Genomic DNA, 15,402 nt, shown 5'->3' on the forward strand with positions numbered 1-15,402 from the left:
ATGTGTTTCTTATAGTTATATATATATATATATATATATATATATATATATATATATATATATATATATATATATATATATATATATATATATATATATATATATATATATATATATATATATATATATATATATATATATATATATATATATATTCACCCATGTACTGGTCTGTAAACATAGTTGTTGTTTTTGAATGTGTTAAGTACATGTGAATTATAAAAGTGACATTTCCAGAACAGTGAAGACGTCGTCTTAGATGTGCTGCGTTCTGCCTCGAATGACAGGACATGTGGGTGGAAAGTGATGAGAATTGACATCGTGCAACAAACAATGGCGGCCAGACACAAAGCAGGGATGTTCAGTTCAACACTCTCAGCCCCGGGGCCACGGCAGTGCCAGGAAAAGGAACTTTATATTTATAGTAAGAGAGCAGGATCACAGCAGACTAGAAGCAGAAGGATTGCATGCACTCACCAATCCAAGCTGCCAAAGCAGGAAACACACCAAGATACGGGACGTAACGATTACTAGTATTGATGATCAGTGTTGGGTTAATTACTGAAAACCAGTAACTAGTTACAGTTACTAGTTACTTTATTTCAAAAGTAACTCAGTTACTTACACCAAAATGTAATGTGTTACTGTGAAAAGTAACTATTTAGTTACTTTTTTTTTTCTTCTTTTTTTTTTAAAGCTCCCATTAATGCCCTTATAGCCTTCATTTCAGTACTGTTATTGCACTGGAGAATAATACAATCTGTTGATCAACTTGACATGCATTTGCATCACTGAACTCTGCTAAGCAATGTGCTCTACATACAACACACAAACAATGTGGTCTACATACAACACACAAACAATGTGCTCTACATACAACACACAAACAATGTGCTCTACATACAACACACAAAGACAAAGATATGTTTCAAAGGGCCAATTTATTTCAGGTCAGAACAAATTGACAAAACTATTTTAAATAGCTGCAACATAACATACATAAGTAACAAACAGCATAATAACAACATAGCTGTAAACCAAGGAAGTACTTAAACTTTACATACCAAAGCCTAACCAGGCGTTTTTTCTCTCAAGGAATTCTGAAATAAAATCTTGTCTGAAGCCCAGAACACTACACATTTCCCCAGTTTTAGTTTAGAGATAAGGAAAGATTGGCCTGCCCCACTAGCATCCCTCTTTTTGTTTGTGAACTTTATAGTCTATACATTTAGAGTGATGTGATAATGAAACACCCTAGAAGTCTAGAAATAAAGAGTATATAAGATAATTGACAGAGTGTGTGTACTATAATTCATAATAACATTGATTATGATTCAATATTATGTTTTGAGCAATGACAGTTTGAAAGAAAAAAAAACAGCTTTGTTTTATTAGTCAACATTGCAACTTTTTCTAAATTACATTTAACCTTTAAGCTTTTTTATTTCAATTTTGTTATGTTTTTGTTTATTTTAATAGTATTTTTAGAATGTGCTGTGGGCCTTTAAAACATTAGCTGTGGGCTGCAAATGGCCTCCGGTGCACACTTTTGACACCCCTGCTATAGATAATAAAAAATTAAATCTGATAAATCTATCGATAAAAAGCTGAGCCTGGCGACGCATGCGTGTTAACAACTCTCTCTCTCTGTCTCTCTCTGTCTCTGCCCCTCCCTCACCAATGTTGCTGCGCACACCCCTCCCCTCCCTCTCTTTCCCCACACTCAGACACACACACAGCGCGCCTCCGTGTGACACAAGAGATTCAGAACGAACGACACCGTAGCGCTGCAATAAAACACACTCAGATCTTCTGTTTCTAGCCGATACTACATAAAAAATAACATAAAATAACGCAGTAACGCATCATGTAGTAACGGTAACTGAGTTACTGAATATAAAAAATAACGCGTTAGATTACTAGTTACCGCCGAAACTAACGGCGTTACAGTAACGCGTTACTTTGTAACGCGTTAGTCCCAACACTGTTGATGATAAACCGTGGTAAAATTCACCTCAGTTTGTTTATCGTTTCAAAGTTTGATCAACGTAAAACAATGATTGATTGCCGTGCTTTAAAAACGTCACGTTTAAACTGCTCATGTCCGAGAGGGGCAGCTAGTGCGCTAATCGCTGGCTAACTTACATGCTAACATGAATAAGAGACAAGTTAACGTTTTAAAAAAAATAGCTTGGTCAGAAAAAAATTCAGTGTGTGTATAATCACTTTTTGAGCAATATCGTAATCGTTATGATAACAGTGATAATTTTAGTCACAATAACCCTGATATGAAATGTTCATATTCTTACTATGAAATTCCAGACCTATTTGTGTTTAAAATCAAATGATGACGGATATAACACATTTTGTGTGATGTTATAATGTTTATGATTAATATAATATTTTTAACACATTATAGTTTAGTCAAATGTACTTTGAATGGCAGAAGACGAGAACACACATTGATGTAAAATCATGAAAACGGTGGCATTTCTTGTGTCTTTTTGCTACAAATACGACATGTCAGACTTTTCAGAACAATGTAGAAGGGGACCTATTATGCAAAACCAAATGTTCTTACCTGATGGTAACAGTTTTGGTGTACATGGGCAATGCGTAAGTCCTGACATTTTTCATTAAATCCTGCAGGCATGGCGCGGATATTTATAAAACAGTCTTGCCTTCCTTTAAACTTCATCCAAACGATCCGTTTAGAATTTGCCCAATATTAAGGTAATGTTAAAGTACCACTGATAGTCACACACACACTAGGTGTGGTGAAATTACTCTCTGCATTTGACCCATCCCCTTGTTCCACCCCCTGGGATGTGAGGGGAGCAGTGAGCAGCAGCGGTGGCTGCGCTCGGGAATCATTTTTGGTGATTCAACCACCAAATCCAACCCTTGATGCTGAGTGCCAAGCAGGGAGGTAATGGGTCCCATTTTTATAGTCTTTGGTATGAACTCACACCCTACCGATCTCAGGGCGGACACTCTAACCACAATATGTGCCATTTTTTCCAAGTGTGACATCAGCGAAGAGCTTTGCACGAGTCTGCCATTGTAGTCCGACAATGTAGTCAATAATCATTATTTTTCTCTATCCTCTTGTTTTGGGGCAGACTGGTTCTTACATGCACATGCATGCCATTTCTAATACAAAGTAGTGTATAGTTCTAACTTACATCCGTCAGTTGACTCCATATGGAAGCGCTAAAAACTACAACATTGCCAACGGGGAGAAGACGCTGTCAAAGTGGAGCCACGTAAATAAGACCGCCCACAAAACAGCGCATCCTGAAGAGACGATCAGAAAGCGGCTTGAAGGCTTCCGGTAAAACATAATCTATGCAACATTTCGACCAAATAACGACTATTACATGTTATGTAGACCCACAAGGAAGTGTTTTAAATGTACAAACCCCGTTTCCAAATGAGTTGGGAAATTGTGTTGGATGTAAATATAAACGGAATACAATGATTTGCAAATCCTTTTCAACCCATATTCAATTGAATGCACTACAAAGACAACAAATTTGATGTTGAAACTCATAAACCTTTTTTTTTTTGCAAATAGTAATTAATTTAGAATTTCATGGCTGCAACACGTGCCAAAGTAGTTGGGAAAGGGCATGTTCACCACTGTGTTACATGGCCTTTCCTTTTAACAACACTCAGTAAACGTTTGGGAACTGAGTAGACACATTTTTTAAGCTTCTCAGGTGGAATTCTTTCCTATTCTTGCTTGATGTACAGCTTAAGTCGGTCAACAGTCCGGGGGTCTCCGTTGTGGTATTTTAGGCTTCATAATGCGCCACACATTTTCAGAGGGAGACAGGTCTAGACTACAGGCAGGCCAGTCTAGTACCCGCACTCTTTTACTATGAAGCCACGTTGATGTAACACGTGGCTTGGCATTGTCTTGCTAAAATAAGCAGGGGCGTCCATGGTAACGTTGCTTGGATGGCAACATATGTTGCTCCAAAACCTGTATGTACCTTTCAGCATTAATGGTGCCTTCACAGATGTGTAAGTTACCCATATCTTGGGCACTAATACACCCCCATATATAACAGATGCTGGCTTTTCAACTTTGCGCCCATAACAATTATTTTCCTCTTTGGTCCAGAGGACACGACGTCCACAGTTTCCAAAAACAATTTGAAATGTGGACTCGTCAGACCACAGAACACTTTTCTACTTTGTATCAGTCCATCTTAGATGAGCTCAGGCCCAGCAAAGCCAACTGCGTTTCTGGGTGTTGTTAATAAACGCTTTTCGCCTTGCATAGGAGAGTTTTAACTTGCACTTACAGATGTAGCGACCCACTGTAGTTACTGACAGTGGGTTTCTGAAGTGTTCCTGAGCCCATGTGGTGATATCCTTTACACACTGATGTCGCTTGTTGATGCAGTACAGCCTGAGGGATCGAAGGTCACGGGCTTAGCTGCTTACGTGCAGTGATTTCTCCAGATTCTCTGAACCCTTTGATGATATTACGGACCGTAGATGGTGAAATCCCTAAATTCCTTGCAATAGCTGGTTGAGAAAGGTTTTTCTTAAACTGTTCAATAATTTGCTCAAGCATTTGTTGACAAAGTGGTGACCCTCACCCCATCCTTGTTTGTGAATGACTGAGCATTTCATGGATTCTACTTATACCCAATCATGGCACCCACCTGTTCCCAATTTGCCTGTTCACCTGTGGGATGTTTCAAATAAGTGTTTGATGAGCATTCCTCAACTTTATCAGTATTTATTGCCACCTTTCCCAACTTCTTTGTCACGTGTTGTTGGCATCAAATTCTAAAGTTAATGATTATTTGCAAAAAAAAAAAAGTTTATCAGTTTGAACATCAAATATGTTGTCTTTGTAGAGCATTCAATTGAATATGGGTTGAAAATGATTTGCAAATCATTGTATTCCGTTTATATTTACATCTAACACAATTTCCCAACTCATATGGAATCGGGGTTTGTAGAAAAAAATCATAATAAGACCCTGTTCAAAATGAAAAGCAGGGCAGTGATATTTCCCAAGCTTGGTTTTTCGGCATTTATTTAAGAAATGTCATTGATAAAACAATTGTGTATTGAAATGGGGACCAAATTTGGTACTTTTAAAGGTAGTGTCCGTACTAGCGGGTACCGATTCATGTAAAATCACAGGTACCATATTTTCATACCTTTGTTGCACATAATGTCATGCCGTATGCTCAAGCACTTGGCGTGCAAACGGGCGTATTCGTGGTGGATTGCCTCTATGTAATGTTGTAATTTTCCATGCCAACAAAGCAAGCCTGGCTTATAGAAAGTGCTCAAACGTAAGGCTCCACTTATATAAATGTGCACATTTTCATTGGAGATGTCAAATATATGCTACTGATTAACATTAGGGATTTTACATGGCGATTTCAACGCCTCCAAATTTGGTAATGAAAACTACAACTAAGATGAACATTACAGATAAACAGTTGGTGTGTAACAAATGCAATACTTACAGTATAAGCACTTTGTAGGACTCAAATAACGGCAATCGTGGTACGGTCACCTTAATGGCAAAGACTACTTCTTGACTACAACAACACACCTACTTGCAAATGATACTCAGAAGTGAGAGTAACTGGACAGCACAGTTTTATCAGTTTACTGTTAAATGTTACAGAAAAATATGAGATTTCATTATATAACATATTAACATTTGTTACAGCATGAACATACACAAAATGGTACCATATCGATACTCATGAATACAGATATCGACTCATCGGTACCAGAAATTGAAACCATATCGATTCCAGTTTTTATTTTTTTTGTTTCATTTAAATGTATTTTTTAGAATGTGCTACAAATGTCTGCATTATGCAAAATACCTTTTTGATAACTTTTGCTTGGACTGTGTTAAGTATAAAAAAGTACTTTTCATTGGGTAAAAAAAACACTGATAACCCAAACATTAGTAACAAATACGTAGCAAATATCCCACAGCATTGAAATAGTCAGACTGCTTATTAAGCCAAGTGATAAAAACATAGTAATAATAATAATACAATTTATATAAATGTAATTGTATGTAAATATCTTACAGCATTTAAATAGTTATACTATTCATTGAGCCAATTAATATACACACAAGACTACAATTAATAAAAATAAAATGTTATGTAAATATCCTATCCTACAGTGTTGAAATAGTTTTACCGTTCAACAAGCCAATTAATATAAATAATAATATCTATTATTATTAAAACTATAATAATAACTATTTATTGTATAAAAATATCCTACGGTATTTCAATACTGTAGTTATACCATCCAGCAAGCCAATAAAATTAAATATGTAACAATAATAATAATCATATATTTGATGTATTAGCACCTTCCCAACAGACACAAGACATTAAAACAACGTTGAGAACTTGTTGAATTAGGTCCTGACGTTGAGCAACTCAAACATAACGTTGAAACAACATGCCTTTTGACGACATTTAATCAATGTTGGGTTGTGACGTTGATCTGACATACTTGCCAACCCTCCCGTTTTTAGCGGGAGAATCCCGGTATTCAGCGCCTCTCCCGACAACCTCCCAGCAGAGATTTTCTCCCGACAAACTCCCGGTATTCAGCCGGGAGTTAAATAAAATAAATCTATATATATATATACTGTATATATATATATATATATATATATATATATATATATATATATATATATATATATATATATATATATATATATATATATATATATATATATATATATATATATATAGCTAGAATTCACTGAAAGTCAAGTATTTCATATATATATATGTATATATATATATATATATATATATATATATATATATATATATATATATATATATATATATATATATATATATATATATATATATATATACTCGATACTCGAGTTGGTGAATTCTAGCTGTAAATAACCACGCCCCCAATTTCCAACCAATGTACTACAACACAAATACAACGTTGAAACAACATGCTTTTTGACAACGTTTAATCAATGTTGGATTCTGATGTTGATTTGACCATTGAATTTTGGTCAATTTCCAACCAATGTACTACAACACAAATACAACTTGGAAACAACATGCTTTTTGACGACGTTTATTTCGTGTCAGGTTGTGACATTGATCTGACCATTGAAATGTGGTCATTTTCCAACCAATATACTACAACACAAATACAACGTTGAAACAACATGCTTTTTGACAACGTTTAATCAATGTTGGATTCTGATGTTGATTTGACCATTGAATTTTGGTCATTTTCCAACCAATGTATACACAAATACAACGTTGAAACAACATGCTTTTTGACGACGTTGATTTGACCATTGAATTTTGGTCATTTTCCATCCAATGTACTACAACACAAATACAACTTGGAAACAACATGCTTTGTGACAATGTTTATTTAGTGTCAGGTTGTGACGTTGATCTGACCGTTGAAATGTGGTCATTTTCCAACCAAAATACTACAACACAAATACAACGTTGAAACAACATGCTTTTTGACGACGTTTAATCAATGTTGTGTTCTGAACGTTGATTTGACCATTGAATTTTGGTCATTTTCCAACCAATATTCTACAACACAAATACAACGTTGAAACAACATGCTTTTTGACGACGTTTAATCAATGTTGTGTTCTGAACGTTGATTTGACCATTGAATTTTGGTCATTTTCCAACCAATATTCTACAACGCAAATACAACATTGAAACAACATGCTTTTTGACGACGTTTAATCAATGTCGGGTTCTGACGTTGATTTGACCATTGAATTTTGGTCATTTTCCAACCAATGTACTACAACACAAATACAACTTGGAAACAACATTCTTTGTGACCACGTTTATTTCATGTCAGGTTGTGACATTGATCTGACCATTGAAATGTGGTCATTTTCCAACCAATATACTACAACACAAATACAACGTTGAAACAACATGCTTTTTGACAACGTTTAATCAATGTTGGATTCTGATGTTGATTTGACCATTGAATTTTGGTCATTTTCCAACCAATGTATACACAAATACAACGTTGAAACAACATGCTTTTTGACGACGTTTAATCAATGTCGGGTTCTGACGTTGATTTGACCATTGAATTTTGGTCATTTTCCATCCAATGTACTACAACACAAATACAACTTGGAAACAACATGCTTTGTGACAATGTTTATTTAGTGTCAGGTTGTGACGTTGATCTGACCGTTGAAATGTGGTCATTTTCCAACCAAAATACTACAACACAAATACAACGTTGAAACAACATGCTTTTTGACGACGTTTAATCAATGTTGTGTTCTGAACGTTGATTTGACCATTGAATTTTGGTCATTTTCCAACCAATATTCTACAACACAAATACAACGTTGAAACAACATGCTTTTTGACGACGTTTAATCAATGTTGTGTTCTGAACGTTTATTTGACCATTGAATTTTGGTCATTTTCCAACCAATATTCTACAACGCAAATACAACATTGAAACAACATGCTTTTTGACGACGTTTAATCAATGTCGGGTTCTGACGTTGATTTGACCATTGAATTTTGGTCATTTTCCAACCAATGTACTACAACACAAATACAACTTGGAAACAACATGCTTTGTGACGACGTTTATTTAGTGTCAGGTTGTGACGTTGATCTGACCATTGAAATGTGGTCATTTTCCAACCAATATACTACAACACAAATACAATGTTGAAACAAAATGCTTTTTGACAACGTTTAATCAATGTTGGATTCTGATGTTGATTTGACCATTGAATTTTGGTCATTTTCCAACCAATGTACTACAACACAAATACAACGTTGAAACCACATGCTTTTTGACGATGTTTAATCAATGTCGGGTTCTGAACGTTGATTTGACCATTGAATTTTGGTCATTTTCCAACCAATATTCTACAACGCAAATACAACGTTGAAACAACATGCTTTTTGATGACGTTTAATCAATGTCGGGTTCTGACGTTGATTTGACCATTGAATTTTGGTCATTTTCCAACCAATGTACTACAACACAAATACAACTTGGAAACAACATGCTTTGTGACGACGTTAATTTAGTGTCAGGTTGTGACGTTGATCTGACCATTAAAATGTGGTCATTTTCCAACCAATATACTACAACACAAATACAATGTTGAAACAAAATGCTTTTTGACAACGTTTAATCAATGTTGGATTCTGATGTTGATTTGACCATTGAATTTTGGTAATTTTCCAACCAATGTACTACAACACAAATACAACGTTGAAACCACATGCTTTTTGACGATGTTTAATCAATGTCGGGTTCTGACGTTGATTTGACCATTGAATTTTGGTCATTTTCCATCCAATGTACTACAACACAAATACAACGTTGAAACAACATGCTTTTTGATGACGTTTAATCAATGTTGTGTTCTGAACGTTGATTTGACCATTGAATTTTGGTCATTTTCCAACCAATATTCTACAACACAAATACAACGTTGAAACAACATGCTTTTTGACGACGTTTAATCAATGTCGGGTTCTGACGTTGATTTGACCATTGAATTTTGGTCATTTTCCAACCAATGTACTACAGCACAAACACATCGTGGAAAGAACATGCTTTGTGAGGACGTTTATCCAATGTCAGGTTGTGACGTTGATCTGACCATTGAAATTTGGTCACTTCATCAACGTTGTCTCAATTTACAAACACAACCATTTTGCAACGTTGTTCCAAAGTCCGTTTTAAAGGACATGTACGTATAATCAACGTTGTATCAACGTTGTGTGCCTGCTGGGTTTCTTCGGTACCGATAAAAAAGCACAATGGATCTAATCATCATTCAACAACGAAAAAGGACACACTGTATTGTTAGAACATGTCATGTAAATGTTCGAGATACTTATTTTTGATGTAAAAATAACGCATAGGCTATTATGCATTTGTTCACACTATTAGATTATGTTTTAAAATTGTATATTTATATAAAATATTGTTCTTTAAGTTGCTGACGATGCGGATTGCATTGACTTCTTGCTTATGAATTAATTACAAAGTGCCAACAGGTGGTGCACTATGAGGAGCGCCACCTGTTGCGCCTAAAACTACTGCCACAACTCGTACGAGTCCTACTACTGCCGATAAACAACGATACTAGTTATGATGAAGTGATATTTGAACCTACCGACCACGGTGAGCAGCATGTTATCCAACAAGAGCGCCACAAACACGATGAAGAGGATGAGTTTCCGAGACTGTCTCTCCTCCCTGAGCCAGCTGAGGAGACGAAAGTGCCGCAAGGCGTCCAGTCTCCCCATGGTGCCGGTCCAACAACTACAACTGGTCCTGTGTGGACACGGAATCATTCATAATTCACGCATCAGCTCTCACCAGCAGACATGAACGTCTCACCTGCGCTCAGGTCAGCTCAGCGGCAGCAGCAGCAGAAGGAGAAGAAGAAGATGATGATGACGATGATGATGGTGAAGATCGACGTGCTGTCTTTCTACTGCCTGATGACGTCACTGAGCGCGCTCCGCGCACAACCCCCTAATTAACTGCATCTTAACAACAACAACGCCCCAAAAGTGTTTTCAGTAACTAACCGACATGTGCTATATTACTAACTAGATGAGGCAATTCCTGAAGGAATTGCGTGTGAATGCTCCAATGCTGAAGTTGAACTGGAAATCCTGGATTTTTTCTTTTAGAATTGTTGAAGTAGAACACACAATTCCTGAACAGGCTGAATTTTTTAAAAGTTGGAACAGTTTGAATCAGATGAAAAATGTGGGAGTTATGGAACTTTGAAGAATGTCCCATTGATTTAAATGGGAATTTCCCAAAAATGTGGGAATTTCGGGAAAAGCGGGAATTAAAAAAAAAAGGTAAAACTTGAATGGTGTGAATGAGTTGAAATGGTTGGTGTTGAAATGTTTCAAATCGGTCGAGAAATGTTGAAGTAGTAACATGTTGAATTGAAAAATGGTATTACGGAATTCCTGGAATTTCGGGAAAACCAGGAATTTTTCCAGTTCAAAAAAACACTTTGTTCTTTTGACCTGATTAAGAGGAATGTTTTGGCAGTGGAACGGTTGAAGTGGGTTTGAAAAATGTGGGAGGAGTAGTCGCCAGGAAAAAAGGGTGGAAATAGGGTTTTGGAAAACCAGGAATTCTTGAAAATCCTGGAATTTTTTTGAACTTGGAAAATGGGAAGTTTGAATTTCCAGAATGGTGAATTCCTGAAGGAATTGTGTGTGAATGCTCCAATGCTGAAGTTGAACTGGAAATCCTGGAATTTTTTTTAGAATTGTAGAAGTAGAGCACACAATTCCTGAACAGGCTGAATATTTTGAAGTTGGAACAGTTTGAATCCGATGAAAAATGTGGGAGTTGTGGAACTTTGAAGGATGTCCCTTTGATTTGAATTGAAATTTCCCCAAAATTTGGGAATTTCGGGAAAAGCGGGAATTTTAACAAAAAAAAACGGTAAAAACTTGAATGGTGTGAATGCGTTGAAATGGTTGGTGTGGAAATGTTTCTAATCGGTCGAGAAATGTTGAAGTAGTAACATGTTGAATTGAGAAATGGTATTACGGAATTCCTGGAATTTGGGGAAAACCAGGAATGTTTCCAGTTAAAAAAAAACACTTTGTTTTTTGTCCTGATTAAGAGGAATGTTTTCACGGTGGAACGGTTGAAGTGGGTTTGAAAAATGTGGGAGAAGTAGTCGCCAGGAAAAAAGGGTGGAAGTAGGGCTTTGGAAAACCAGGAATTCTGGAAAATCCTGGAATTTTTTTGAACTTGGAAAAAGGGAAGTTTGAATTTCCAGAATGGTGAATTCCTGAAGGAATTATGTGTGAATGCTCCAATGCTGAAGTTGAACTGAAAATCCTGGATTTTTTTTTTTAGAATTGTTGAAGTAGAGTACACAATTCCTGAACAGGCTGAATATTTTGAAGTTGGAACAGTTTGAATCAGATGAAAAATGTGGGAGTTGTGGAACTTTGAAGGATGTCCCTTTGATTTAAATTGGAATTTCCCCAAAATTTGGGAATTTCGGGAAAAGCGGGAATTAAAAAAAAAAAAAAAAAAAGGTAAAAACTTGAATGGTGTGAATGAGTTGAAATGGTTGGTGTTGAAATTTTTAAAATCGGCCGAGAAATGTTGAAGTAGTAACATGTTGAATTGAGAAATGGTATTACGGAATTCCTGTAATTTTGGGAAAACCAGGAATTTTTCCATGTTGAATTGAGAAATGGTATTACGGAATTCCTGTAATTTTGGGAAAACCAGGAATTTTTCCATGTTGAATTGAAAAATAGTATTACGGAATTCCTGGAATTTTGGGAAAACCAGGAATTTTTCCGGTTAAAAAAAACACTTTGTTTTTTTGTCCTGATTAAGAGGAATGTTTTGACGGTGGAACGGTTGAAAGTGGGTTGAAAAATGTGGGAGGAGTAGTCGCCAGAAAAAAGGGTGGAAGTAGGGCTTTGGAAAACCAGGAATTCTGGAAAATCCTGGAATTTTTTTGAACTTGGAAAAAGGGAAGTTTGAATTTCTAGAATGGTGAATTCCTGAAGGAATTACATGTGAATGCTCCAATGCTGAAGTTGAACTGACAATCCTGGAGTTTTTTTAATTTTTAGAATTGTTGAAGAAGAGCACACAATTCCTGAACAGACTGAATATTTTGAAGTTGGAACAGTTTTAATCAGATGAAAAATGTGGGAGTTGTGGAACTTTGAAGAATGTCCCATTCATTTAAATGGGAATTTCCCAAAAATTTGGAAATTTCGGGAAAAGCGTTTTTTTGTTTGTTTTTTTAAATCGGTAATACATTGAATGGTGTGAATGAGTTGAAATGGTTGGTGTTGAAATTTTTCAAATCGGTCGAGAAATGTTGAAGTAGTAACATGTTTAATTGAAAAATTGGTATTATGGAATTCCTGGAATTTCGGGAAAACCAGGAATTTTTACAGTTAAAAAAACAACTTCTTTTTTGTTCTAAAATGTGGGAGGAGTCGTCACCAGAAAAAAGGTTGGAAATAGGGCTTTGGAAAACCAGGAATTCTGGAAAATCCTGGAATTTTTTTGAACTTGGAAAAAGGGAAGTTTGAAATTTCAGACTGGTGGAATATGTTAAAGGTAGAATGGTTTGAATTGGTTAAAACAAGGGGAAATGGTGGAAGTTAGAAAAATGGCCAATTCATTTGGAATAGGAAAACCCGAAATTCTGGGAAATCTCAGAATTTTTGGAATTTGTCAAGGGAAGGGGATGGGTCAAATGCAGAGGAAAAATTTCACCACATCTAGTGTGTGTGTGACAATCATTGGTATCTTTAATCTTTAATCTTTAAAGCCTGCGGTTCCCAAATAGGCTGAACAGTTTGAAGTTGGAACGGTTTGAATCGGGTGAAAAATGTGGAGGGTGGAGCGCGCCAAAATCTGGAGAAGAATAAGAATAAGTTGAAGAACAATAAATAGATGAATTTTGGTGTAGAAAACCATATGTGTGAATGCTTTGGAGCATTCATACAATAATCATAGTCATAACAGTGCTGGTTTAACTTGTTTGAAAATTTTAAAGAAAAATGGTTGGTTTTATTTCATGTAATTTAGTTGGACTTGGAATGCATAATGCATGACTTGGACTAAGGGTGTCCAAATTGTGGAAGTAAATCCATTGATAATAGAATAGAACACACACTAAAAAATGTTGGGTTAAAAAATAACCCAATTTTAACCCAACTGCTGGTTCAGAACCCCTTATTTGAGTTATTTTAACTCAACATTTTGGATTAATTTTTTCAACCCAACTTTTGCTTTGAATTATTTAACCAAAAAATAGAGTTATGATAACTCAATGTTGGGTTATTCCCAACCAAACTATTGGGTTGAACTATTTTACCCAAATGTTGAGTTATTGTAACTCAATGTTGGTTGATTCATAACCCAACTATTGGGTTGAATTTATTTAACACAAAAGCTGAGTTATTCTAACCCAATGTTGGTCGATTCATAACCCAACTATTGGGTTGAATTATTTAACCCAAAAATTGAGTTATGCTAACTCAATGTTGGTCGATTCATAACCCAACTATTGGGTTGAATTATTTAACACAAAAGCTGAGTTATTCTAACTCAATGTTGGTCGATTCATAACACAACTATTGGGTTGAATTATTTAACCCAAAAGTTGAGTTATTCTAACTCAATGTTGGTGGATTCATACCCAACTATTGGGTTGAATTATTTAACCCAAAAGTTGAGTTATGCTAACTCAATGCTGGTTGATTCATAACCCAACTATTGGGTTGAATTATTTAACCTAAAAGTTGAGTTATGCTAACTCAATGTTGGTTGATTCATAACCCAACTATTGGGTTGAATTTATCTAACACAAAAGCTGAGTTATGCTCACTACAATATTAGGTTATTCCAAATCCAACAATTGGGTTGCACAATTTAGCGCTCATTGATCCAATAGTTGGTTGAAAATTATACATTTTACTGCTGGTTTGTCCTACTCTTTCCTAACTACTGATCAAAATTATTTTTATTTTATTAAAATATACTCGAAAGCAAGAATGAGTGACATTTTTTTTTAGAAGAATTGCCATGTATGATTATAGTAGTTCTATACAGCATGCTCAAATATGTTCATGTACATAATATGTGTGATTGTCAATAATGTTAATGAGATTAATCCTTAATAAAATTCCCTTCAAAGAAAAAAGTACCTTTTTAATTAAAAAAAAAGCCTTTTACCCCAAAATGCGTTACTCATCGAAAGACAACCGAAAAATGGTTCATAGTTTTGAAAACCCAGGAATTTAGTTAAAATAATACCCTTATAACCCAAAAAATGGATTGTTCTTCATAAAAATAACTCCCAAATTTAAGCCAACCCTGGCAACTCATAAATTGGGTTATCAAAGTAACCCAGCATTTTTTAGCGTGTAGATGAGGGATTAGATGAGGGTCCGTGGTGGGCCATGTTTTGCGTGAATTCCCAGCAGGCACAAGACATTGATGCAAAGTTGATTATACATACATGTTCTTTAAAACTGACTTTGGAAACAACGTTGCAAAATAGTTGTATTTGTAAATTGAGACAGCGTTGATGTCTAACGTTGGATCCACGTTGTTGGTTGGGAAATGACCAAATTCCAATGGTCAAATCAACGTCACAACCTGACATTGAATAAACGTCGTCAAAAAGCATGTTGTTTCAACGTTGTGTATGCATTGTAAAATTGGGTTCCCAAACCTTTTTTCCCACCAGGGACCGGTTTAATGTGTGCATTATTTTCACGGACCGGCTTTATTTGTTTGGCAGATAAAAACTTGTAAAAAATTTACAAAAATTAGCCTTTGGCT

The 15,402-nt window shown here is 35.6% G+C and overlaps 1 protein-coding gene across 2 annotated transcripts in view; it reads right to left on the reverse strand.

The window, feature by feature from the left end:
• Positions 1-10,553, reverse strand: part of slc18a2 (solute carrier family 18 member 2) — a 105,049-nt gene extending 94,496 nt beyond the window's left edge. Inside the window, exons 1-2 of one of the 2 annotated variants that reach the window (XM_062058995.1) lie at positions 10,432-10,553; positions 10,205-10,365 (exon numbers count right to left, since the gene is read on the reverse strand). In XM_062058995.1, the coding sequence (XP_061914979.1) occupies positions 10,205-10,337 (133 nt within the window). In that variant the 5' untranslated portion in view covers positions 10,338-10,365; positions 10,432-10,553. The other variant, XM_062058994.1, reaches the window with a different exon arrangement.
• Between the last annotated feature and the right edge of the window lie 4,849 nt (positions 10,554-15,402).

Source organism: Entelurus aequoreus, linkage group LG09 (assembly GCF_033978785.1).
Source record: "Entelurus aequoreus isolate RoL-2023_Sb linkage group LG09, RoL_Eaeq_v1.1, whole genome shotgun sequence".
Classification (NCBI taxonomy): domain Eukaryota; kingdom Metazoa; phylum Chordata; class Actinopteri; order Syngnathiformes; family Syngnathidae; genus Entelurus; species Entelurus aequoreus.